We start from the raw sequence: 27,422 nt of genomic DNA, 5'->3' as shown, positions 1-27,422 counted from the left end.
TTCTTAAATTACTTAAGCTCATAGGGCAGTGATTTACTCTTCTGTAAAATGAGAATAATAAAACCAGCTTCAGAGTATTGTTGTAAAAACTAAAAGAGTGTAGTTAGGGGATCCCTCGGTGGCGCAGCAGTTTAGCACCTGCCTTTGGCCCAGGGCGCGATCCTGGAGACCCGGGATCGAATCCCACGTCGGGCTCCTGGTGCATGGAGCCTGCTTCTCCCCTCTGCCTGTGTCTCTGCCTCTCTCTCTCTCTGTGTGTGACTATCATAAATAAATAATTAAAGAAAAAAAAAAAGAGTGTAGTTAAAGCTCTATCCTGGCACAGTAGATGTTAAATATGTGTTCTCTCCTCCCTCCCCCTTCACTCCTCATCAAACTCAGTTGATATCTTTGAAATGAAATGGAATAACAGTTTTATTGGTCAGTTATAAGCTTCGACATAAGCTGTTACTCTAAACCATTGTATAGGATATTTCTTTTGACTCTGAGATACTGATGAACAATGGAAAATCTTGTTATAATACAGTTATAAAGAAGGATTATGTATTTCCACATATTAGCCCATAGTAACAGTGTTTTGTTGATCAGGTTACAACAGATGAATATCGGTATACAACAAGTGCTCTCTTTGTTCCCTGTTCTCATCACAATTGCTTAATTTAATAAGAGGTAATTGATTAAACTCTGCATTGTTGTCAGGAAACTGAGGAGGGTGGCTAAAGTACAGGAGACCACACCCCCCCCACACACACACCATCAAGCTTTCATGTCCTCTAACCTGTCCGCATGATTTCTGACAGAAGGACATGCGTAAATTTGCTCCCAAATAATGCAACATCTAAAAACATTTCATTGCTTAGGAAAAACTCGTGGAGAATTGGGGTTGTGTGACATCATCTCTTTCTCCTGGATTTTTATTAATCAGATAAGGAAATAGAAAACGGAGACATTGTGTTCTCGGATACTGAGCATACCACCCGACCCACCTCAGTTCTGAAAGTTACAATTCTATCTTCTCTTCAGTGTTTACCAAATGGTCTTGTCCCTACAGATGTCATTTTTATTAAAATTGATAATAACAGCAAATAGCAGCAACATTAACCAAACACTTTCTGGAGCCAGGCAGCTAACTAAGGGATTTTACGTGCATTATCTTATTATCCCGCATGGTAACAGCATTGTTATTATTTTCTCATTACATGAATGTGAAAACCAAGGGTAAGACAGCCTATGTAATTTGCATATGGTCACAGAACTAGTATGTTGCAGAATCCGATATTATTCTGAACTCCGAAGCCCATATGTTAACCATTCTACTATCGATCCTTCCTCTAATGACAAAAATGGAAGCCAGAAAGGCAGAAACTTCATGGTCTTCAGTGACTGCCATTGGCTTATACACCATGTTTTCCAAATTTATTGACCTGATATTTGAAACCTATCACAGGCCAATTCAAATTTGCCTTTGAAACCTTATTCCCTGTTGTACCCCACCAATATCAGTTTACCTCTCTGACCAGGCTTACTTTCCTTATCAAAAAATTATTTCACATTACTTATCTAAATCCAATCTGTCTTTTCCATGAATGACAGTCCTGTATGCAGATAGAATTCATACTATTACTATCCTAAAGTCACTTACGATTGCATTACTTGATAAACATAGCATATTGTATTCTAGGGTGGGGGTGGTGCCGGGAGGAGATACCAGTGTTTGAAAAGCAGTAATTTCTGGCCCATGGCTGATTCTCAGTTTATGTTTGCTTATTTCCCTTATTGACCTTTAATGATGAAGGGCACATACCTTGAAGCCAGACACATTTGTTTATGAATAGTATCAGCTCCATTTCTGATTGTAATAATTGAGTCAAATCATTCAACTTCTCCACACTTTAGTGGAGAAGCAGGAATAATTATAGTTCCTACTTCATTGACTTACTGTGAAAATTAAATTAGATTTTATGTCTAAGACACAGTAAATGCTTACTACATGTTAATTGCTATTATTATTATAAAAGATTTTTTTAGGATATATTAGTTATTTTTGTGTGTCTTTGTGTTTCTTTTAAGTAGGCTCCACACTGGGTATGGAGCAGGGGCTTGAACTCATGACCCTGAGATCAAGCCCTGACCTGAGAGTCGGATGCTTAACCCACTGAGCTACCCAGGCGCCCCTATTAGTCATTATTATAAGTAAATTGTATGTTACTATATTAAAATTTTTAATATAGTAAGCCCCCCAACTCCCATGCACATTACAAGCATTTAGCAAATGCTGTTGGGTTTTTTATTTATTTTTTATTTATTTTTATTTATTATTATTTTTTAAATTTGTATTTATTTATGATAGTCACACACAGAGAGAGAGAGAGGCAGAGACACAGGCAGAGGGAGAAGCAGGCTCCATGCACCGGGAGCCCGATGTGGGACTTGATCCCGGGTCTCCAGGATCGCGCCCTGGGCCAAAGGCAGGCGCTAAACCACTGCGCCACCCAGGGATCCCTGTTGGGTTTTTTAAATTGAGATATAATTCACATAGCATCAAATTCATCAAGTTGGTGGGGTTTTTTATTTGTTTTGCAGTTTTAAAATTCTAGTTAACAGTGTAATATTACTTTCAGGTGTACAATATAGTGCTTCAACACTTCATCCATCACCTGTGCTCATCACAAGTGCCTCCTTAATCCCCATCACCTATGTCACCTTCTACCCACACCCACCTCCCCCTGGTAACCATCTGTGTGTTCTCTAGAGTTAAGCTTCTGTTTCTGATTGGCACCTCTGTCTCTGTCTGTCTGTCTCTCTCTCTTTCTCCCTTTTTCTTCCCCTTTGTGTGGTTGCAAATGCATCAGGTTTTAACTGTAGGATTTAAGTCAAGTCCACCACTGCAAGGTGTCTGTATGTGACCTGCTGCAGGGACCTGAGAGCCTGTTGGAAGAGACTTATCCAGGCTGGAGTCACCAGCCCTGCTGGAGGAACTTGAGATAAATGAAGACGTAAATAATTTTTTGCTGTTCCCTAAAACCATTTTCTGATCTTGGTTAAAGAGAGAGAGAGAGAGAGAAAGAGAGAGAGAGAGAGACTCTAAAACATCCTGTGCAATGGTTTGATTTCGTTGTTAGTACAACTTTTTTAAAATTTAAAGAAATGTTTTAAAGCATTATTTGAATGCTTTAAAAACTAAGGTGAAGTTATTCGTAAATACAGTTCAGTTGTGCATGCTGCTCAAAATGAGACAAGATGAAGCATTGCTCCTATTTTTAGATATGTCTGAAATCATCCTCAGCAAATATCAGTGAACGCTTACAAGCACTAGAAGCACTTATTTTTGTTTAGGTAAAATTTAAGTGAATGTGTTGTGTTAAAAAACAATACTCAACCGAGTAAATTTTAAAGATCTTATTGGCTTTATCCAATGATTTATGACTTGAGCAGCATCCATTCTAGCAGATAGGAAGGAGCTCTGAGGAGTTGTACAAAAGAAAAGACTTTCATAGACAGAAGGGAGCAGGAACAAAGAAAGTTATAGTCGACAAAAAAGCAGATTCATGATTTTAAAGGGGTCTGTTGGGCAAGTTACCCAAGTAGTGCTGATTGGGCAATTTCTGAGTGCCTGGTTTAAGATTCCATTTCTAGGAATGGAATCTGGAATGCAACTGTAATGAAGTCTCTGTTTGGTGACATGGGGCTTTACATAAGTGACTCCATTTGGGGCTTGTTTTCTTGTTTTTAACAGTTGGCTGTGGATTTTACAGTTACAAATGAGGTAAAAAGCTGATGGTTAGAGAGTTGCAGACTCTCACAGTCTGGGCTCTACCTCACCCACATTCTTTGTATTGAGATTCGAATGAGGAAGTAAGATACCCAGTATAGCTAGTAGGCAAGTATTTAGGCCCCACTGGTTTTTCTTTTCTTTAACGCTGGGCATTTTCTCCCCCTTAAGAATCTGTGTTTTCTGAGGTTTTGAATTTGCCTAGCCATTGCTAGGAGAGATAGGAAAGATAATGAGCTGAATGGCTGGAATTTGACACAAGAATAATGGTTTTTCTTTATTTACCTTTGCATGATTTTTAAAGAAAGCTAGGATTTAGCTTATTTATCTTTTACTTTTTGTTCTTTTCCCTTTGTAAAAGCGCAGTGTGTGTTACTGGACCATTCTGAAATCCAAAATACTCTCAAAAGCTTTCTTCTATTGATACTTCTATGACTTCTCATTCTTCTTTACTCTTTTGTTCTCACTTGAGTTTTATAAGGTACACTCCTAAGTGTGAAACCTACTTGGAATATTGGGGTTTTGTGATTAAGAAAGTACTTGTAGAATTTTGCTTTCTTACAGTGGTTTATGCCAATACCATGAATATTTTGTGGAGATCTTTTAGAACTGTGTACATTCATGTACACTTCATGAATGTTTATGTTGAATGATTTAGCAACAATTAGACAAGCGCCGCTGGGGAGGGAAGAAGAACATCTGTAGGGTTCCACCTGTGCATGTGGAGTGTATAGAAGACCCTCTGCCCTTTTTTTTTTTTTAATTTTTATTTACTTATGATAGTCACACAGAGAGAGAGAGGCAGAGACACAGGCAGAGACACAGGCAGAGGGAGAAGCAGGCTCCATGCACCGGGAGCCTGACGTGGGATTCGATCCCGGGTCTCCAGGATCGCGCCCTGGGCCAAAGGCAGGCGCTAAACCACTGCGCCACCCAGGGATCCCTCTAAAAACACCCTCTGCCCTTGATAACACATTTCTGCCATGGTGCTTTTCTCCTGCTTTCCATCTTATCCTGATTGTATGGCTGTTGTAATGAGAATGTTCAACGAGTAGAGCTGAAGGCCTGGGAAAAAGGTCTTTACAGCCACTCTGTGGCTCTTTTTAAAGACATGCAATCTATTTTTTAACATATTTGCTCCTCTCATTTGAATTCTACTATCATAAAGCTACTTTGCTTTGCTGCATTTAGGGAGAACACAGAAATTAGAAAATGTTCACCTCTTATTCAGGCTTTTCTTGACTTGTTTTGGCTGTACCTAAATTTGGACACATGAGAATAGATGTTCTCCGACGGTCACGAATGGTTCATTAGATTTGTACTCACTCAGGATGACCCAGGTATGGTTTTTGTTTAAAAGGAATAATCCTAGAAGAATGATTGTTGGAGCAAAATCAGCTACCAGAGTAAAATCTGTCAATGTAAGATGTTAAAACAGCACTTAAAAATCATTAAAGATATATATGTTTAAAGATTTTATTTATTCATTTGAGAGAGAAAGAAGAAGAGAACATAAGAATAAGAGGGAGAGAGAGAAGTAGACTCCCCGCTGAGCAGGGAGCCCGATGTGGGGCTCCACCCCAGGACTGGGAGATCATGACCTGAACCAAAGGCAGATGCTCAACTGACTGAGCCACCCAGATGCCCCTCACTAAAGATAGTTTGGTCTCTAAAATTTTTCTTATTTTATTGAGATCTGGAGAGGCTTTTTTTTTTTTTTTTTAAGATTATTTATTTATTTATTCATGAGACAGAGAGAGAAAGAGAGAGAGAGGCAGGGGGAGAAGCAGGCTCCACACAGGGAGCCTGATGTGGGACCGGATCCCGGGTCTCCGGGATCAGGCCCTGGGCTGCAGTCGGCGCTAAACTGCTGAGCCACCCGGGCTGCCCCGGAGAGGCTTTTAAAAATTATTTTGTAGCCAGTATGACCTCTAAATTGAAAGACTGTGAAGAATAACTAATAAAAAGTATCACAGCTGTCATTGAATCCTCTTCATAGGCAAAAGAGTTGACGTGAGAGAATCCAAAGTAGGGTACAAGGTAGACTGCATCGGTGGGGACACATTACAGCAAGCCGGGGAAGAGGGTCTTTCTTAACCTCTGGGATTAATGTTACCCTTTGTTTTTTATCCTGATAGAGATTAAAAAGGTTTCCACCTTCACATCCCCCAATAAGCCTATTTAATGAAGGGAAATTGGATACTTAGCTTTGGACTATTTCTGAGCGCACGTGAAAACCTCTGATCTAGTCCATCCCTCTCAATTTACATGACCATGAGGAAATTGAAACCTAAGGAGGTTGAATGACTTGCCCTGGGACAGACAGCCAGCTAGTTCCTGCTTGAACTGGCGACTGCCTATTGGTTACCACTGACGCCTTGTTTGCTGCTGCCGGTTGGATATACAGTCCTCTCCTGGTAAATTTTAGCAGCAAATGCTGCTGCTGCACCCCTTGGTCTCAGGTAATTCCCCACCCCCACGCCTTTTTATGGTGTTGCTGCATGATGGGAAGTAGAGGACTGCAGACGCAGGTGGAAACAATCCTGGGAGATCCGTGGGATCAGTTCATGGGGGAAAAGGCAAAAAGGATCTTGCAAGGGAGTGGAGGGTTGTTGGTAAATAGGACTATAACGTGCCTGATTCCTGAAGTTTGGGGAGGGCATGGTAGCTGCTACTTCTGAGACTGGAGACAATGTCTTAAAAGGCCAGTTCAAAGACAGGTTTTTAAATAGATCATGGGTTTTCAAAAAGCATGTTATTTTGTTGGGACCACAAGTATACATTTAATTGCAAGAGAAAATAAACCTTGGAATTTTTCCTGCCCAGGCTCAAAGTCATATATGGAGGACCATTTTAACGGTGACAAAAATGAAAGGTGCAAGTCTAACTTAGGGAGCCCTTGCTCTAGAATATGCATGCATTGTGGCTTTGGTAGAGGACCTCTTCGATTTATGTTATTCATAATTCGAGTGGCTGTGGCTAATTAGAACAGTCTTTTGAAGGTAATAAATCAGAAGCTTTAAAAATTACCTAATTATTTACCTGAGAACCTGTGTGGAATTCTAAAAGGATTGAATCATGTAAAGTCGGTAGCTTCTGTTTATGTAATTTTAAAAGTATCTTCACAGCCTTTGATTGTTTCTAACACGTTTTGTACTCTTAGAGCCCTGATGCCTAAATATTTTATGAGTTTAATACACCGCAGTTTAGCTATTTGATAATGTTTTTCTGGTCCTTTTTTTTTTTCTTGCATTATGAGTATTCTTAACCAAGAAGATTACCCCTTGTTACACTGAATTGCTCTCCGGGGTGCATAGGCAACTGCTCCAATGTGGTTTGTACTTCTTGTTTGCCCCTGGGCAGTTGCCAGCAGGGAGTAAGGCATTATGGGAAGTAGTTTCTTTACCTTCCACAACAGGTGTCTTTGTCAGTACACCTTATTCAGGTATCATTGTGGAAGCACTGAGTCACAGTAGCAAAGAAAAATATGAAAGCAAGAGGAATTGCTTTCACATCTAGAGAATGGTGCCGCAAGATAAGCCTGAAACCTTCTGGTGCTAGTGAATGCATGAAGAGGTTCACAGTATCTTTTACAGTACTTCTGAAAAGATAAAAAGGAATTTAAAAGGTATGAACTGCCTGGATGCTTTATGAAACCTTTTCTTTTGATGATCATTTAATTTTTACCGGGTTAGTCAGCGTTACGATAAATACACTGGGAACTTTTTAACCAAAATAAAGCTTAAAGACAAAACCGCATTGTAGAAAAAAAAATTAAGTAGAAATACTTTACTGGCCCCGACAAGGGTTAAGCACAGTTTGAAGCTGTTTTAATCTTAAAGATTTATTGAAAGTATTGCATTTTCTGTCAAAATAAGCCTATTAGACATTGCTTGTTTCCTAGCAATAAGGTGTTTTTTTCCTTCCGTGTTGTGTTTAATCTAGAATGCTATAGCAATTGCAAAACTCTCCTAATCATATTTAAATGGAAGAAGGTGCTATTTAAGTAATCATGTTAATTTAAGTGAAGATACTTCAGGAAAATAAGGGAAAATAGACACCATGAATCTCATTCTAAGTTTTGTCTTCTGAAAAGCAAACAATTAAACAACCTAACAATACTATTGATAATTAGGGCTAAAAATTCTGACCAGTATCTCTATTTGATTATAAACAAACATTGCCAAATTGATTTCTAATTCTAACAAATCATATTTCTCGTGGTACTGCAATGTCATAATCTATAAAAAGCAGAGAAGATAATAGCTTAATTAGAAATTTTGGAAAAACAACTTTCAGAGGAGCTTCATTTGTTCTCCCCTTTTTTATTTGCTTAATACTTTTTCCATGGAATTAGCATACATTATATTTCCTGGCAATTAGGCAACCTTGTAATGATAATTATGGGGCAGCTTTCAAATTTTTCACCAGGGCATATTGAGATTCATTTATGGTTTCCAACTACAAAACACTTCTGGTGGCTAAGATACCAGTTCATGGCTAATACCATACCAGTTCATCTGCTAATATGGGTAATTAAACCTCTAAGCTTAAAAAAAAAAAGGAGAACTTTTATCTATGGGAGAAAAACCAGAAGTTTAGAAATGAGACCTTTGTGTTGCTTTCTGAGTAACTACAAAAAACAAAGTCCCCCAAATCAAGAATTTTATTTAAAAAAAATTTTGTCTGTTTTTAGTCGGAGAAGGGGAAATGATAAATAATTGATATTGCAGATATTGCACTGTTTCATTTTTTATATTTTGGTACTTTTTTTTAACAGAAAAAATCAGAGGTGAAAAAGAATCTCTTTTTTTTTCATACTTCAGGAGATAATTTTTAACTTCAGCAAGAATTCTCTAAGTTCTGAAAAACTAAAGGTTGCCATCTATCTCTTTTCCATGAATGTGAAAAAAATAAGCCGTAAGAAAATCCACTTCTCCAAGAAGAAGAATCTTGATATAAATAATACTGAAGTAAGAAGATAAAACTATAGAAGTTTCTAATTACCAAGAACATAACCTAAATCAGCTTGGGGACTTTTGTTCTGTTTTTGCTATAGGATATTTCCAGTTAGAAAACTTTCATTTATTTCTCTTTTGTGAAGCTTAAAGAAGATTTCCCCAAACTGAACTTTCCAGCTGCTGTGTTAAGAATGCAGAAGGTGTTTATAGTATATACTTCCTCCACAGATAAGAGACCTCCCTTAGTTTTCTACTGGGGGGTGAATTGCCAGACAAGCCTGTGATAGCAGCTGCTTTTTTTTTTCCTTCTGGATTTTTGATACTCCGCCCCCTCAAACTCAGGTGGGTGTGGGCATTGGCACTGAGCTGCAGTAGGATTTTTCCTTGGATAGTCTGGTCTGGAGCCGGGGTAGCAGCTGAGCTGTGGAAAGGCCAGCTGGCAAGATGATGGAAGAAATCTCCATTATGGTGGCCTACGACGCCCATGTTTTCAGCCAGCTGCACGATGAAGACTTCCTCACTAGTCTGGTGGCCATCAGCAAGCCTAGGTCTATGGTAGGTGGTGCCTCGCACACTACTCTGGGGCTGTTTTTTCTTTTCGGATGTGACAGCTGGACTCCTCTAGCAACTGAGAAAAACTTCCTGATAGTTAAAATAGAAGTATTGCTTTTGGCTTTGTGTTCAGGCTACAAGATGTCTATAGGTTTTTAATGATTTATTTACATCACTAAACACTATTATATGTGAGTAGTGCATTTTGGAGGGTTTTAGGAGCAAAACGTAGGTTAATACTTTGAATATGTAGTGAGGGTAAGAGGAGTGTTATAGTGGCAGATAGCAGTTTGTCCCATGTGCTTGTCTTAATGTATGTATATGATTATTAGGTGAAGGTTACCTACATTTAAACACATACGATTCCATCTTTTTGAAGCAGAACATTTTTTTTTTTTTAACCAGTGGGTGATAGCTTCAGCACTGAGAATCGAACTATCTAAAAGTCAGATAACTCAATGTTTACAGTATTACTAGGAACTATTATGAAAATAACTTCTAGTATAATTCCCATATGGATTTAATGTTTTTTAACCATTCTCCATGTGCATGTCCTTACATAATAGAAAAATGAAGTTCTTGCAAAATGTTTGTTGTTTCTTTTCTGTAGATGTCATTCTTATAATGGCTATCGAGTTTAAGATAGCAGTGAGCCATACTTTTTAAACTAACTCTCCTAACCATTGCCATAGTAACCTCTTACTCATTATATTTGATAGTACTCATGGTAAGCAGTAGAATGAAAGACTATATCATAAAAGTTATCTTGCTAATATGAAACGCTGATTCTCTATTTTAAGGCCTAAAAACCTTAAAAACATACTATGGCAATTTCGTCAATAAATTACAATGAACAACATAAAGGGGATTTCATGATTGATTTCAAAAGACTTAAGGACTATATTAACTAAATGTAGTCTATTGCCATTGCTTAGATGCTGATCTGAACAAACTATAAAAAACATCTATAAGATAATGACCACTAATTAGATATTTAATGCTGCTAAGAGGATTATTCATTTTTATGCAATAGTGATATTATAATTATGTTAAAAATGATTATTTATAGATATATATTAAGATAATTAATGAAATGTCTGCAAAGATTCAAAAATATTTGTGATTCACTAGAGGGGTTGGTGGTGTGGATGAAGCTAGATGACTATATGTTGATAATTGTTGAAATTGAGATATGAGTACATAGGGATTCATTATACCTCACTTTTGTAGGTTTTTGGGTTTTTTTTTTTTTTTTTAGGTAAACTCCATGTCCAACATATGTTCTTGAACTCATGACCCTGAGAAGTCACATACTCTACTGACTGAGCCAGCCAGGCACCTCTGTAGGTGTTTTATAGATGCAGTTTAAAAGAGTCAGCTGGTCCAAAAAAATAATAAAAGCCAAATAAATATAATATACTTCTATAAGTGTTCATTAATGCAGAAACATCTAGCCTTTTGCCTTCTTATCCTATTTAATATGTATATATGTCATATTTTTTCTATTTTTATAATTATATGTATTACATGGATATTATTACCAACCCTTAGTTAACTACAATATTTTACTGTCAGGATAGTCCATCAGTTATTGTGGATAATCCTTTAATTCATTTTAGCCATTAGTTTCACTATATTCTGACATGAAAATTTATCCAAGGAATTCATAATTTTATTTCTTTTTGATAGTCCTGTCAAGATCCTCTTAAGGGATCTGAGCTGAGTCTTCAAACACTTGAAGGAATTTTCCAGGCTGAAGGGGAGAAGAAACAATAGATATAAAGGGGCATGATATAGAGGACATAGGAAACTGAGGAGGTAGGCAGTGACCGAGTCATAGGGAACATCTTACACTCATCAAGTGTAGGACATTGTGTGGTGTGCATGTGTGGTCACATGCACTTGTACAGGAGACATGAAGACAGAGGAAATGAATCCATGAATTAATATTAATGTGCTTATCAGGAAATACTTCCATTTGTATATTATATGAACATTGAATATGTTGATATATGTTGTGTCTTTTTTTTTTTTTTTTTTTTTTATGTTGTGTCTTGATACAACTTCAGCTCCCCCAAAGCACACTTCTCCTAACCCTGGAGCAAGTTTGATATGAAATTTGGTCACCAATATGGAAAGTCTCAGATGTATGATAAAGATACAAAATATTGTTCTGTATACGAAACGTTTAAATAATATAGATGTTGGGGTGTTGAATTTGATTATACAACTTTCTGGAGATAGTTTTCTTTATATGAAATTTTAAAAGAATTGACTGGTACAGTTTTTTGAAGATGATACTTGGTTTGGTTCATGTGGAAAAGTTATCCTAAATTTGTGCTAAGATGAAATATTTATCATTTGCTTTTTATTCCATGTTAAATTTTTTGCTGTGTCTGAGATGAACCCTTTAAATTGTATGAAAGAGATAAATACTCATATTTTCTACCATATAAAATAAATTACTTCTCAGTCTGATTTATTACTGCACTGTGAAGCAAATTACATTCTTGCTAACATATAAAATCCTTTGGGTTTAGGTCGATTATTACAAAAGGTATTTAGAAGCTTTCTTGGTGCAGGGTTAATTAAATATCTTTCAGTAACTGGGCTTTGTTTCATAATGGAAGGTATCTTGATTCCTCAAATGGTAAAAACCCCGTTAGGAACAGTAGTTTTGTTGTGGACATTGAATCTTTTCTTGTTCCCGTGGCTTTCTGACATTTCTGGTGGAGACACATGGTAAAAAAAATACAAGCCCCATTTATGCACCTAGGACTAAAAGAAAATTTAACTAAACAATACTTTGGTTGCTACATGTGATGTATTCAATTTTTTTTGTTTTGTTTATAGGCTGGTTATGTTCCACTAAATTGATTTCAGAAATGTCTCATGCCACACTTTGAAAAATACAGCTATATCCTATTGATCCTTTGAATAATAATGCAATAAAATCACAAATCCCTTTATACAGGTCCCTTTAGGCAATCATGGCAAGAAAAAAGGGTAGGGAAGCCAAACATAACTCCTCTTATGTTCCAGATCTCTTTCTTTTTCATTCTCTCTCTCTCTCTCTCTTCCCCCTCTCCCTACACCCAAGAAATTAATTACCTAGAGCTTTTGACTCTTGATATCAGGCTCTTGAGTTCAAATCCCATATTGGATGTAGAGATTACTTAAAAGAAATCACTTAGGCCAGTATTGTATTTACTAAGGCAAACTAAACAAAAGCTTAGAGTCACCACTAGCAAAACTCTTATAAGAACTTTTTAATTACAGCATAAATAAGTTGGTGTGAAAGGTGAAAATCCAGCAGAGTCAGAATGGCTCCAGAAACATGTAGGAAGGTGCCTCACTGAACACAGTATTCTGGCTTTCCTTTAAATCTAACAGATTACCTTTTCTTTGGTTGTTCACCAGCTGAAATTAACTGGCTTGCATTTTGAGACAAAGTTCTATCCCCCTGCCCCAACAAAATATGTATCTTTAAATCTGGCCTGAGGTGCTCACACAAGGAGTAATAAACAAGTGAAAGAAGCAGTCTCTGAAGTTGTCCTGAGTCATGGCCTTCTGTGTCAGAGAGGAATGGCCAGCATTCCTCTCTACCTCCTCCACCATTTCCAGTTATTTCTATAGCTGACTAGTATAAATAAAGGGAAAAGATCACATCTGTTACATTTATTATGCATTCCAAAGGAAGCCTTGAATATGTATTTAAATTTAAAATGTATGATTTAAACAGCTAACAAGCCTAATAACCAATGCATAATCACTGTCAAGCTTGAATATCTCAGGTTAAATGTTAATTTATATTCTGCTGAATTATTTCAATTCTTTAATCTATAAAGTGGTTACAGAGGGAACATTGTGTTCTGACGTATGTTAGGGCAGCATGTAACATTATGAACATTTTTGGGTTAAATATAAATAAATATAGAATATAAATAAATATTATTAATAGAATATCCCTTCCTTCAGTGACCTCACAGACAAGTAAAAGAAACAAATGTTTATGGCAGTGATACTTGGCTGTGATAGGGTAGATCAAGGTGGAGATAATTACCACTGATTGAGCAGTGTAGAAGAAGCCTTCCAAAGGGGGTGATTTTGAAGGCTGACCAGGTGCTTGCCAACTAGTACAGGAGGGTAGGACCTTTCTGAGCAGGGGGAGCAGCTTGTGCAACGGCCAAGACGTTAACTGCTTTGGGGGCTTTTTAAGTTATAGTGTCCGGTTCAAGCCTTACATCTGCTACTTATTGGTGTAAGTTACCTACATTCTCTAAATTTCAGTTTCCTCATCTGAAAAATGAGGGACATAGTAGTACTATCTCATTAGATTGCTATAAGGATTAAATGAGAGCATTTGTACAGTACTTAGCACAGCGAATGCCCTTACTAATTGTCTCTCTTCTAACAAGGAAAGAGCTATTCAAACTGGAGAACGCATAAAGGAAGGAGTGGGTCGAGTAGATAAGGCACCATAGTGATGTGGAAGAAGGAGGGAGGTTGACAAAAGGAGAACATGGGCTCATTGAGTTACCCTGGTGAATCACTTTCTTGATCAGGGAATCACTATCAGGATATCTGTCCTATAGGAAACTTGGAAGCTTTTTGCCCTGAAGATGGTACGGAGGGTCTTAGGTTTGAGCCTCAGGAAGGTGGGAAGGTAATGGAGAATCAATAGGAAGGATTTATATGGCCAAAATATCTGCTGAGTAAATATATCAATTGTTGTAGCAATAATCTGGAAGTAATGAACTGACAGGGGCTACATTGCCCATGGAAAAATTTTTAATGGACATTGTAACAGTGCAGGTGAAAAGTTGTAAGTATCTGGTCTTAGACACTTGACAATGGCAGTGTGATAAATTAGTCCACGCATGTTGGTTAATTCTTGCAATAGATAGATACAATAATACTGCATAGGAAGAAGCAGCAGCTGATTTATATGAGAAAAGTAAATTATTGAGATAAATTGAAAATTACTATAAGCTTCCCACCTTATATAATTTGAACGATTATTGTGACAACTTGAATCGGAAAGTTAGATATCAAGAAGTAATGGAGGGGCACCTGGGTGGCTCAGTGGGTTGGGCATCTGACTCTTAATTTCAGCTTGGGTGGTAATCTCAGTGTTGTGGGATCAACCCCTGCATGGGGCTCCTTGCTCAGCAGGGACTCTGCTTGAGATTCTCTCCCTCTGCCCCTCCCACGGCATGCAAGTTCTGTGTCTCTCAAAATAAAAATATATCTTTTTTTTTTTTTTTAAAGAATGTAATGAAGAAAAGGTAGCCTGGCTTTACCATGTTCCACATCTAGAAATTCTAGGTCCCATATCATAAAGACTTGATGTTCAATGGCTAGAACACTGTTCATTAACAAAAGCTGTTTACCCAGGCTAACACATGTATAGGCCTTATTGCCACTAGATATTTGTTCTTTACTTACAGAAACCAAAATAGCAGCACTGTGCCAGCAAAGGAAGGGAGCTCTTTCAGGGAGCTACAGTTTATCAGTTCTATCAGTGGGAGATGAGCATTCTGAATTTACTTCCTCCTTATTGGGTTGGCACACTGATGTAATCTAGCATGCCAAATTAGAAAAAAAAAATTCAGAGCAATTCCATGTGCTAGAGATGGGGGAAACAATGAAATCAATAGTTATTTCTAAATCTTCACTGGATACACATTTCATATATTGATTAGAATAAAACATAAGACTAATTGATATGTCCATATTTTTAAAAAAATGTTATTATCTGAACATTTTTTATTATTAATTTTTATTTAACATGTACACATTCTGGCAGTATTCCATCAATTTCGGTTTAGTATCAGAAGCCAAATCTTCCCTCATTTGGTTGATTAGTTCTGATAATGAGTTAAGGTTCTTAGAGTTGCAAGTCATACAATCTTGAGCTATCTTAAACAAGAAAGGGAACTTACCATAGAGACATCAGGGTGTGTCCCTTTAAACACCAGGGCAGAAGTTCAGCCAGGCAGCAGGGCTGGTACTGCACTGATGCTGGCAAGCGTTCTTCCTGTCTCTTGCCATCTAATTAACTTCTCTCTTGGCCTCTTCTTTATTTATCTCTCTTTACCCAAGTTTTCTGCTTCTTCATTCCTGAGGAATATGGCTGCCATATAGCATCCAGATTTACAGTTCTGTCATGTGCAGAGGGTTAAGTTGCTTCCCCTAAATCACGACTCCAGATTCCTCAGGAAGAATCTGGCTGAGTAGTGTCAGGTGAGGTGACATAGTATAGAGTAGAGCCTATAGGCAGGGGCTCAGGAGACAAACTGTCTGGGTCAGATCCCACCTCACCTCCAGCTAGCTCAATGACTTTTGGCAGATTACTTGACCTCTCGGAGCTTCATTTTTTTCATCTGTAAAAATGCAGCCATATTAGAAGCATCTTACCGGATTTTGTAAGAATTAAATCAGTTAATGCAAGTAAGGCATTTAAACACATAGCAAGAAGCATAGGAGTATTAGTTGGTATTATTCCAAACTGATTTCTCTTTATAAAAATCTTGAAATAAAATGAGAATAACTTTAAGCTGACTTTATGAAGAAATTCATCATCCAAAAATTATTTAGATTGTTTTCCTAATAAGTATGACATCATTGAACCGGCTTCTGTAACAATAGTTAGAACTTTTCTTTATTTAATCCTGTTTTAGATTTTAGAAATCATCTTTCTATACTTGATACTGGGAGTGATATTGATTTGTAAGTCATTTCAAAATATTTTGGGGGGTAAGAGGTTATAGAAACAGTTGGTATAAAACGTATAGCACATCCAATTTTTTCTTTCTGCTTTTAAATCCTAACTTACCCACAGTGGTTGAAAAAAATCTTATCCTAGGTTTTTGTTTTGTTTTAGCATCCATTTTTGTATTCAATTTACTAATGAAAAATATTCATTGATCTACTTTGTGCTATGCTATATTTAGCCCTGGGAGTGAGGTGTAAACATGAAAGACATGTCAATTTTTTTTTTAAAGATTTTATTTATTTATTCATGAGGGGCACAGACATAGGCAGAGGGAGAAGCAGGCTCCCTGCAGGGAGCCCCCAGGCATCCCGAAAGACATATCAATTGTGAATCTTATCCTCTTTTGGGACGAAGTCAGATAGAAATATTAGCTAGTGATACTACTTATCACCTAGTGATAAGTATTATGCAGAGACTTAAAATGGAGTTACATCATCAAAAGGGATTAATTGGAAGCTTTCTTTTGGGCAACCAGTGGGAGCCTCAGTGGTATCAGTTGAGAGCTGAATGACATCCATGGGAAAAATCAGAAAAAGAATAGCTCAGGCAGAGGAAAAAGCTCTGAAAGGTCCCAGAGTGGTAACAACAAATTGATATATTAGCAAAACAGGAGGGTCAGTGTGGGGTCATAATGTGGAGTAAGCGCCAGGAGCAGACAGTGGTAAGAAATGTGTCAGGAAGAAGTTGGGAACCAGGTTATGATGTAGGGCTTTCTAAACCAGAAGGAGGAGTTCAGACTTTATTCTTTATTTGATGTCCTTGTGTTTTAAAAACCTAATGGATCGTATTTTAGAATGGTTAACAGAAATTTAAACCAATGATTAGATTATTGGAGAAGCTAGTATTCTATCAAAAACTCACCACAGTGCTCAAACTCAATATGAAATGAAATTGTAACATTCAAACTCAATGCCAGGACTACAAGCTGGCTTATAAAAAGGATTTGCAACCAAACAAAGCAAAAATAACACTGGAACCCAGATCATTGTAATGCCCACAATAGGATTTCTGGCAGGCTGAAATACTGAAGAAGCCCTTTTACCTGACATAGTCAGGACTGTAGTTGGTTAATAGAAAAAGTTGGCTTAGGGCATGAAGCATTAAAATAAAAGTACATACTAACTTTAAACATTTATTTAGACATTTATTTATGGATGGTTAGGGTTTGGCTGGTACAGTTGACTGTAGGTGAGTTTACTTAGCTTCAGGACCCTGATGTGGTTAGATCTGTTCCATACCTCCCATTCTTTTGTAATATTCATATATTACATATATTCATTATCAATTTTCTTTACAGGAACCTTAATGCCCTTTCTTAGAATAGGAATTCTGAAATACATAATACTTTCTAGTTTGTTTCCTTAAGAGGGCAGCAAATTAAATATAAACTTATGAAGCAATCTAATGCAAACTTTGCAGTGTTTTTTTTTTAAGATTTTATTTATTCATGTAAAAAAAATTCAGAGCTATTCCATGTGCTAGAGATGGGGAAAACAATGAAATCAATAGTTATTTCTAAGTCTTCATTGGATATACATTTCAAATATTCATTCATGAGAGACAGAGAGAGAGGCAGAGACGTAGGGAGCCTGATGTAGGACCCCAGGATCATGCCCTGAGCCAAAGGCAGATACTCAGCCACTGAGCCACCCAGGTACCCCCAAGTTTTTGCTTTTGTTTTTGTTTTAAAAAAAACTTTTTACATATTTGATATTAGCATTATAATGATTTAATGTGACTATGACTTTTCTATTTCACCATTCAGCTTTTGGAAAGTCTTTCCAAATTGCTCAAATTAGTTTTTATAAGAACAGCAATTCAGTTTTTTTTTTTTTTTTTCCACATCCATCTTATTTTGAACATAAACATTTTGGGAACAAATGCAATTAACTTGTTTTTAAGAATAAACTATGTTGTGGCCTAGTCACCACGAGAGGTAAACATGCCCAGGGTACCCAATTTCTTCATAGAGGGACTAGAGAATGGTATTAGTTAATCAGGCAAAGGTTTTATTTTTATTTTTAAAAGATTTTATTTATTTATTCATGAGAGACAGAGAGAGAGGCAGAGACACAGACAGAGGGAGAAGCAGGCTCCATGCAGGAAGCCCGATGTGGGACTCGATCCAGGGACTCCGGGATCACACCCTGGGCTGAAGGCAGGCACTCAACCACTGAGCCACTCAGGCATCCCAGGCAAAGTTTTTATTTTTTATTTATTTTTTATTTTTTTTATTTTTTTTATTTTTATTTATTTTTATTTTTATTTTTATTTTTATTTTTATTTATTTATTTATTTTTTCCAGGCAAAGTTTTTAAAGAGCATTCTTACCATACTTAGTCAGATATTGCTGCGCAACAACCAACCATAAATCTTGTGGCAAATAACAGTAAGCATTTATTTTTGTCTTATGAGTCTTTGGATAGCTAGGGTTTGGCTGATCTTGGCTGGTACAGTTGACTATAGCTGAGTTTACTTAGCTTCAGGACCCTGATGTGGTTAGATCTGTTCCATACTCCCCGTTCTTTTGTAATCAGTAGGCTATCTGGAATGTGTCCTTCTCAGGACAAGAGTTTAGAAATTCCCAGAAGGATCAATGGAAACATTAGATGCTTCTTAAAGACCTGGTCTCAGAGCTAGCATGTTCCATTGGCCAAAGCAAATCAGAAAGTCACTACCAACATGGTGAATCAGGAAAGTATACATCACCAAGGAGGTTCGAGGAGGGGGAAGTGACTATTTGCTGAACAGTCACCTACCGCATATGTAATAATTGACCTTTCATGTGATCATCATGGTTAGGTTAGCTGTCTAAAATATGTAAATACTGTGTTCCTCAATAACCTATATTGTTTATATTTATACAAACTGTATACCCACAGATTTGTCATCAGAAAATGACATATACTCAAAAAATATAATAAAACTTGACTATAAATTTGAATTCACCAAATACTCTATTATACTTTTTCATTTTAATTGGAACTTTAAAGTGAATTGGCATTCTTCTTTCCCATCTATCCCAAAGGTTATTAAAAACAGAAATTTCTTCTCCAGTAACATGCTATGTATGGTATGCCAACTTTGTTATTCCAACCTGAACCATGTTGATAGCCCAGGGATTTTTTTTTTAAAGATTTGTATTTATTTATTCATGAGAGACACAGAAAGAGAGGCACAGACAGAGGCAGAGGGAGAAGCAGGCTCCATGCAGGGAGCCTAACGTGGGATTCCATCCTGGATCTCTAGGATCACACCCTGGGCCGAAGGCGGCACTAAACGGCTGAGCCACCTGGGCTACCTGGCCCAGGGATTTTTAACAATTCGGGGGTTATGGACTCTTGGCAGTTTGATTGAATGCATGGGACCCTTATCAGATAACTATTTTTAAATGCATAAAATAAAATTACACAATTATAAATACCAACTATACACAATATAAAAACAAATTATATTGAAATATAGTTATCAAAACAGAAAAATTATATTTAAAAAATTGAGATATAATTGACTTGTAGACATTAGTTTCAGATGTACAACATGATTTCACATATGTATACATTGCAAAATGATCACAATAAGTCTAGCTAACATTCAGCACCACACATTACGATTTTTTCTTTGATGAGAAATTTTTTTTTGTCATCACTTTCTTTTAAATTGAAGGATGAAAGTTGCTCACGTTTCAGAGATTAACAGGCCTCATGCAGATGGTTAAAACCATACTTCTCTTTCTTGTTTAACCATCTCCTAGTTTCTTTTTTTTTTTTTAATTTTTTTTTTAAGATTTATTTGTTCATGATAGACACAGAGAGAGAGAGAGAGGGGGCAGAGACACAGGAGGAGGGATAAGCAGGCCCATGCCGGGAGCCCAACATGGGACTCGATCCCGGGACTCCAGGATCGCGCCCTGGGCCAAAGGCAGACTTGCAAAACCGCTGTGCCACCCAGGGATCCCCATCTCCTAGTTTCAAGTAATGTCTACAAGTTCTTCAGAACCATTTGAAATTGATCCTTTGAGGACATCCACTCCACAGCTACCTAACAAAGGTCTTGACCACATGCACTGCTGGGCAGTATTTTCCTGGATGTCATCAGCAGCAAAGAGATCTATAAAATCATTTTTAAAAGGCTTCATGGCCTGCCTTTTCATTGGCTGCCAAGTTCATCAGGAGCCAGGTGCTGCCTCCTGTCTCATCTGGGTCCATGTAGGGCCTAGCACCCTTGAGAAATCTGGTGTCCACCTCCACTTCATCTCCCCTACAGTGCTTCAGGCATTCTTGGTCCTGTGAAAAGAATTTTTAAGATCTACTCTCAGCAACTTTCGAATACACGATAGAATATTATTTTTTATTGACCTGTAGTTGCCATACAACATTATGTTAATTTCAGGTGTATAGCCTAGTGATTTAAGGCTATATGCATTGTAAAGTGATTACCACGATAAATCTGGCTACCATCTGTCCTCATACAAATTTGTTACAATATTATTATTATTATTATTTTTTTTAATATTTTTTTCTTTATTTACTTATGATAGTCACACACAGAGAGAGAGAGAGAGAGAGAGGCAGAGACATAGGCAGAGGGAGAAGCAGGCTCCATGCACCGGGAGCCCGACGTGGGATTCGATCCCGGGTCTCCAGGATCGCGCCCTGGGCCAAAGGCAGGCGCCAAACCGCTGCGCCACCCAGGGATCCCTTGTTACAATATTATTAACCATATTCCCTATGCTGTACATTTGCATCCCCATGCCCTAGAAGTTTATATCTTTTAGTCCCCTTTGCCTATTTTACCCACCCACACCCACTACCACGGCAATGTAGTATTATTAATTATAGTCATCATATCATACATTTCATACTCAGGACCTTTATAGCTGGAAGTTTGTACCTTTTGAGCACCTTCACCCATTTTGCCCATCCTCGACTCTCCAAAATCAGATTTATGATAGAGTACTATGTGCTTCTTTTTTTTTTTTTTTTTTATTTATTTATGATAGTCACAGAGAGAGAGTGAGAGAGAGGCAGAGACACAGGCAGAGGGAGAAGCAGGCTCCATGCACCGGCAGCCCGACGTGGGATTCGATCCCGGGTCTCCAGGATCGCGCCCTGGGCCAAAGGCAGGCGCCAAACTGCTGCGCCACACAGGGATCCCTGTGCTTCTTTATTAATACATTAAATAACAAGATATGGTATCAAGTAGAATAACTACCATAATTAGTGATAAATATAAATAATATTTTGAGGTATATGCAATAACTGTAATGTGAATGAAAATGTCTAATATCTATAGCTGATAGTTTCAAAGGTTCAGGAAAATAAAGATATTTTCTCCATCAAGCTCAAGAACATTGAACTCTCTCTACAGTCTCCTAACTTAACATTTATATTCTCTGAGACACAAAAGTTTTAGGTAACTTTCCTTTCATTATGCCTGGCTAGGAGAAATCTTGGCCATTCCTAGCATTCTGTCTTCTCCTTGAAGATATAGAAAAATACTTGAAAAACTTGTATGATTATTTGATTAATCTTTTACTCATAACATCCATGAGAGCAGGGCTGTGTCTATTTCTGTTTACCGTTGTATCACCAGCCCAGCATTGTGCCTGGTGCATTGTTCTCTCTGTACATATTTAATTGATGGTATTGGGAGAAAATGAAGCACCACATAAGTATAATCATTGGTCTACAGTAGATGATGTTTGTGGCAGTTGAATATATTCATAAGTATCTGTACACATAAGACAGTAATTTAATTTTTTAAAATTTTTTATCCTGGGGTGCCAGGGTGGCTCATTTAAGCATAGGACTCTTGATTTTGGCTCAGGTCGTAATCTCAAGGATGTGAGATCAAGCCCCATGTCTGGTTCAAGCACTGGGCATGGAGCCTGCTTGAGATTCTCTCCCTCTCCCTCCACTCCTCCCCTCCCCTCCCAGCCTTTTTTTTTTTTTTTTATCCTTAGACCTTTATAGTAAATTCTTATAAAACTGATTATAGAATCAGTGTAGAGTCTAGCTAAGTACTTAATTATTACTTCCTAATTGTTAAAAAGTGCAGTGCTTGTTTCTGTTACATCTTATTCAGTGGTTCATTTAACATGCATATCTCATAGGTGCATAGCACTGTGTTAACCTCTGAGAGATCTTCAAAGAGATGGCAAATAATTGAAGAGACAGCCATGTAAATAGTTTCTATGGGCCAGGGATAAGAGTGCTATTAGAGAAGTAAGAGATGCCTGCCTCTGTATCTGTGACACTCTGCACTCTGGGCACCCTGAGATACTTTATCTGCTTTTTGAGTTGTACATTGAGGTTCATTTTCCCTGCAGGTTGTTTTTACTTTCCCTCTCTATGTACCACAGCACCTGGTATGTAGTATCTGTAGTCAGTAAAGTTTCTAATGAACCTAGAATAAAGGGATGATCAGAAGAGTGTGGGAAATAGAGATACTTTCATAAAGATGTGGACACTTTTTTTTGGTAGCATTTTGGTTTTTAAGCTTTTACAGTTTTACTTTTTGAGTAAGTACATTCACATGATTTCAAAATTTTAAAAAATATAAAATGGCATCTAATGAAGTTCCCTACACATTCCTGTTGCTCTGTGGTGTAAATAGTTTTTTAGAACTATCCTTCCCGAAATATTTTATGTGTAAATACATACAAGCAAATTTGTATGCATTCTTTCACTCTCTTTTTACAGAAATTTTGCAGAATGGTGTCCTATTCTATGCTTTTCTCATTTAACAGTATGTGTTGGGGATTTTCGTCAGTACATCAAGGACTCCTCGTTTATCTGACAGCTGCATAGTGTTTTACTATATGGATTTCCATGTATTTAGTCAATGCCCAGTATATGCATATATAAGTTTGTTTCCAATATTTTGCTGCTGTAAACCATGGTGCAGTGAATAATCTTATATATCATTGTTTCACAAATGTGTGAGGATATCTATAGATTAAATTCCTAGGAGTGAAATTGCTGGGTTGAAGAGTAAGTGCATTTGCAATTTTGATAGGATCAAATTGCTCTCTTTAAAGGATATATCATTTTCTCCAACAACAGTGTATAAAACTGTGCCCATTCAAAAGTGGAAACTTTGGGGTAGAATTCTAAGGAAAAAAATAGGAATATTTCAGGTGGCCAGGTAGAAGGAAAAGATGTTCCATAGAGAAGGAATAGTATTTTCAGAGGCACACAGGAGCAAGAGAAGTACCGTGTCTGGAAATTTCAGCTTGTTCCGTCTGGCTGGAATATGGGAGCAAGGCCAGGAGGTGGTAGGATAGTAAGAGTTGGTCATGAATGGTTTTGAGTATAATTCTAAGAAACTGATATTTTTAATTCCATAGGTGGAGGTTTTGAGTAAGGATGTGATGTAATGAGGATGATTAGCACATACTATAGAATAAATGTTTATATCTATTTATTTAAAGTGAAAGTTGCCAAATAGGTCTATTCCCTAAAAACTTTTTTGCAACTTAAAGTTTTTTTCCCTCATTAATGACTAAAATAGTATGTTGATATGCAAGGTTTGGGAAAATCCATACAAATAAAAACTAAAACACAAAGAAAACAACAATTATTCATAATTTTACCACTCTGAGATTTTTCCATATCCAAATAACTCCTGTTATTCTTAAAACAGTCAAAGAATATCAATATTATGTACCAGGTTAGAAAATACAGACCAAATGGTTTCCAAAGACAGCCACTTGTTAGAAGTCTTATAATTTCTTCCAGGAAGAAAATAATAAATAAATAAATTAAATAAATCACGAAAAAAATAAATAAAATAAATCCCAGCATAATTGTCAACGTAGGGTTATACAGTGCAACCTTACCTTAAACATATGGGTGTCTTTTAGGGACATAACCATTTTATTTATTTTTCTTTAAGGACCTTACTACAAACCTTTTCGATAGATATCCATTACATGTGCTGCTTTTCCTCTTTGTGATATTTCTTTTTTTTAAAAGATATTATTTATTTATTCATGAAAGACATAGAGAGAGAAAGGCAGAGGGAGAAGCAGGCTCCAGGCAGGGAGGCTGATGTGGGACTCCATCCTGAGACCACGGATCACGCCCTGAGCCAGGGGCAGGTGCTCAACCGCTGAGCCACCCAGGCGTCCCCTCTTTGTGATATTTTGCTGGCAGGTACTTCTCTAATCAGGATCTCAATTATCAGCCATAAAAAAATGTGTAAAAGGATGGTATGTTTCAGAAAACTGGACTCCACTGTTCATACTCAGAAGTCTTTTTGTGGAGTAATCCTAATAGTGCAGTGTTCTACTTGTAGAGCCTGTTGGAAGAGTTTGTGGCAGATCCTTTTCAAGCTGTTCCTTGTGTATAGGATTTGAAAAATAATCCCTAAGGCACTAATGCTCTGTTTGAACACATCTATCCTATTGCTTCACAAGTGCATTAAGATATCTTGAAATATGAAAAAAATAAAAATAAAAAATAAAAAAATAAAAAAGAGTAATAAAAGGATTAAAAAAAATTTCTGGAATGAAAAAAAAAAAAGATATCTTGAAATAAATGTTTTCCTTCCCTAATTACATCCTAAGAGTTTTAAAGGGGAGGGGAGGAGGGTCCCAGGGGCATTTACTGGTCTATCCGTTAAAGTAGTACAAGCTGATAGATTTTAACAATTTTGATGATTTGGGAGTCAGTATATCCAAAGTAGTATTAAAATCATACGTATTTAATGCTAGAATCAGCGTAAATTACCTTAATAGTTAAAATCTGACCTTTGGTTAGAAGCCCAAAAGCTCTGCAGTATCCTCCAACCTAACAATCACGCTTACATTAATTTGATTCCTTCATGTAAAACAATCATTTTTATTACTCCTGCCTGAAAGGTGCAAATTGCTTTCCCTCTTGGGTGTAAGCTGCTCAGTCTTCTTATTAAAGAGACAGGAAATGTATCTTCCCATTTAAAGTATTAATGTCATCTGTAAATGTGGAATCTAATTTCTCATTGACTTGAACTGTTTGAGGAAGATTTGAAAAACAAGGTGTAACTTAGCACCAAAGATTGTCACACAAGAAGTAAATGTTTTCAGTGACCAGCCTTCCCAGTGATGAAAAGGTACAGAGAGGAGGGTAAGAAAGAGGGCTGGAATAGGTGGGAATATATTTCATGTAACTAAGGGTATGACTGAGTTGACTGGACTCACAAGTTCATTTTTCTCCTATGAAGAACTTTGACATATTACGTAAAGAAGGCAACACTCTTTATAATCATTGATGGAAGTGGAGCTTAGCACACCACATTTGGGGAGAGAGGGTGTTGAAACTGGACTCAAGGGAGAAGAGAGGTCATTTGTTAACAAACACTAGCCGAGAGATGAAGGCTTTTTCTCAACCCTTCTCAGATTAAAACATGATAGATATTCTCTACCAAAATGGGTTAAATATGTAAATGGAGTAATTGAATGAAAGTTCTTTCTGTTAATCGGAAATAATAGAAGCTATGTGTAAATCTCAGCAGACTTGAGAATAAAGTATTGAAAAAACTTAGATTGTAGAAATAACCTTGAAGCGATATTAGTGTTCCAGAATAAAGAGCTACTTGTCTCCTCCCTTAAATAATCTTTAAGGAGGGATCCCTGGGTGGCGCAGCGGTTTAGCGCCTGCCTTTGGCCCAGGGCGCGATCCTGGAGACCCAGGATCGAATCCCATGTCGAGCTCCTGGTGCATGGAGCCTGCTTCTGTCTCTGCCTCTCTGACTATCATAAATAAATAAAAAAAAAAAAATAGAAAAAATCTTTAAGGAAAAAACAGAAATGAAAATGCAGCGAAACAAAAGTACTCAATCCATCGAGGGTAAAATGGAAACTCAGTACTTTAACTTGTGTAGTTAGCAGTTTGTATGTTCAATATATTTGAACATTATGTAAAATCATTACGAATTCATACTGAAAGATTTCACCACCTGGGACCTATTTTGTTTTGTTTTGTTTTGTTTTTAAGATTTTATTTATTTATTTGAGAGAGAGAGCACAAGCAGGGGAAGAGGCAGAGAGTGAGGGAGAAGCCGACTCCCTACTGAGCAGGGAGCCTGACATGGGGCTCTGTCCCAGGACCCTGAGATCAGGTCCTTCAGGACCTGAGCTGAAGGCAGACACTTAACTGACTGAGCCACACCAGGTGTCCCTCACCTGTGAGCTGTGTAGACCAAACCCATAGGACTCAGCTGTCTTCTGGTTTCAGGGCCTGGGCCCCCCCTGTGCCAGGATCATGTGATGAGGACTGTACTGCATGAGGACAGCATGGCTGGCAATGTGCTGGTCCACCTTGCTCACAGTGCTGTGTGGCCCATCTGCTCATGTAGATCATCAGTCTTCTGCTTTTGGAGAATTTCCCATATTAAGAATATGACGTACTTGCCTTTAGTGAGTTTGGTACCCCTTTGTACAAAAAGAAAGAATTTCCTTTCTAAATTCTGCACTGACTTCAAATTAAGGAGACTTGGAGTAGGAATAGGAAATCAATCTACTCACAAATTGAGATAACAGAGAATTAACCTAATAAAGGGCAGGGGTCAACAAATCCGAAGGGTTAGAGCATGGGTTTCCTCTTAATGCTACTAAAATAAACACAGAAGAAAAAGAATGACACATCATTATTTTTACATTTGATTTCTTTAACACATTATTCTTTTTTAACTCACTTCATCATCACAATGACTCTAGCAGGTAAGTACAGATTTGAGGCTGATTTGCAGATGATCAAACTGAAGCACAGACTAAATGACCAGCTCAGGGACACACTGTGAAGTGCTGGCTTCTGGCTCTAGGGCAGTGCTCTTAATCACTACGCAAGACTCATGGCATTGGGCTTTGTACTCCATTATTATCCCCAATATTCCTTTGATTATAGATCTCTTTGATCATCAGAAGCCTGAAATCTTATACACTTCAGCAATTTCTGAGGAAGGTGATTAGTTAGACATTAACACTATAATTAGAGCTTTCTTCATTTTTGAAGCATGAAACTGAAGGTGAATGACTGCTCTAACAGTGATCAGTACTGTCACCAGATTCTATTCCCTTGCTTTTAGGGATTTGAATAGTAAGGTAAATATGCTTGTCTAAATTCCAAAAGTTCCATGTTTGACTTTGTGCCCTATCCATAGAAAGCAAGCCTTGTTCTATAACAAACGTACTGATAATGAATAAGTAAACCCGTTAACAGTTCCTTCTATTTTGAATTCCCCTAACTGTGGAGAGGACATACGGCAATGGAAGTTATTGTTCAAATGTAGAATTGTTGCCATCTGACTTGAATCTCACTTTGCAGTCTTTTTTTTTTTTTTTTTTGCAGTCTTTTAATTCAAATATGTCTGTGAG

General features: G+C 37.3%; 1 protein-coding gene across 13 annotated transcripts in view; it reads left to right on the top strand.

Annotated features, from left to right (window-relative positions):
- The window catches only part of RABGAP1L (RAB GTPase activating protein 1 like), a 744,356-nt gene that overhangs the window by 638,686 nt on the left and 78,248 nt on the right, over positions 1-27,422 (top strand). Inside the window, exons 1-2 of one of the 13 annotated variants that reach the window (XM_038542456.1) lie at positions 6,077-6,234; positions 8,553-9,288. The exons of 9 other annotated variants lie outside the window; for them this stretch is intronic. In XM_038542456.1, the coding sequence (XP_038398384.1) occupies positions 9,178-9,288 (111 nt within the window). In that variant the 5' untranslated portion in view covers positions 6,077-6,234; positions 8,553-9,177. Of the gene's footprint in view, positions 1-6,076; positions 6,235-7,182; positions 7,401-8,552; positions 9,289-27,422 lie in introns of those variants that run through there. 3 more of the 13 variants (XM_038542451.1, XM_038542453.1, XM_038542452.1) reach the window with 3 other exon arrangements.

This window comes from Canis lupus, chromosome 7, assembly GCF_011100685.1.
Source record: "Canis lupus familiaris isolate Mischka breed German Shepherd chromosome 7, alternate assembly UU_Cfam_GSD_1.0, whole genome shotgun sequence".
Classification (NCBI taxonomy): domain Eukaryota; kingdom Metazoa; phylum Chordata; class Mammalia; order Carnivora; family Canidae; genus Canis; species Canis lupus.
Note: the sequence above shows the minus strand (reverse complement) of the source record. Positions and strands in the feature narration are given on the sequence as shown.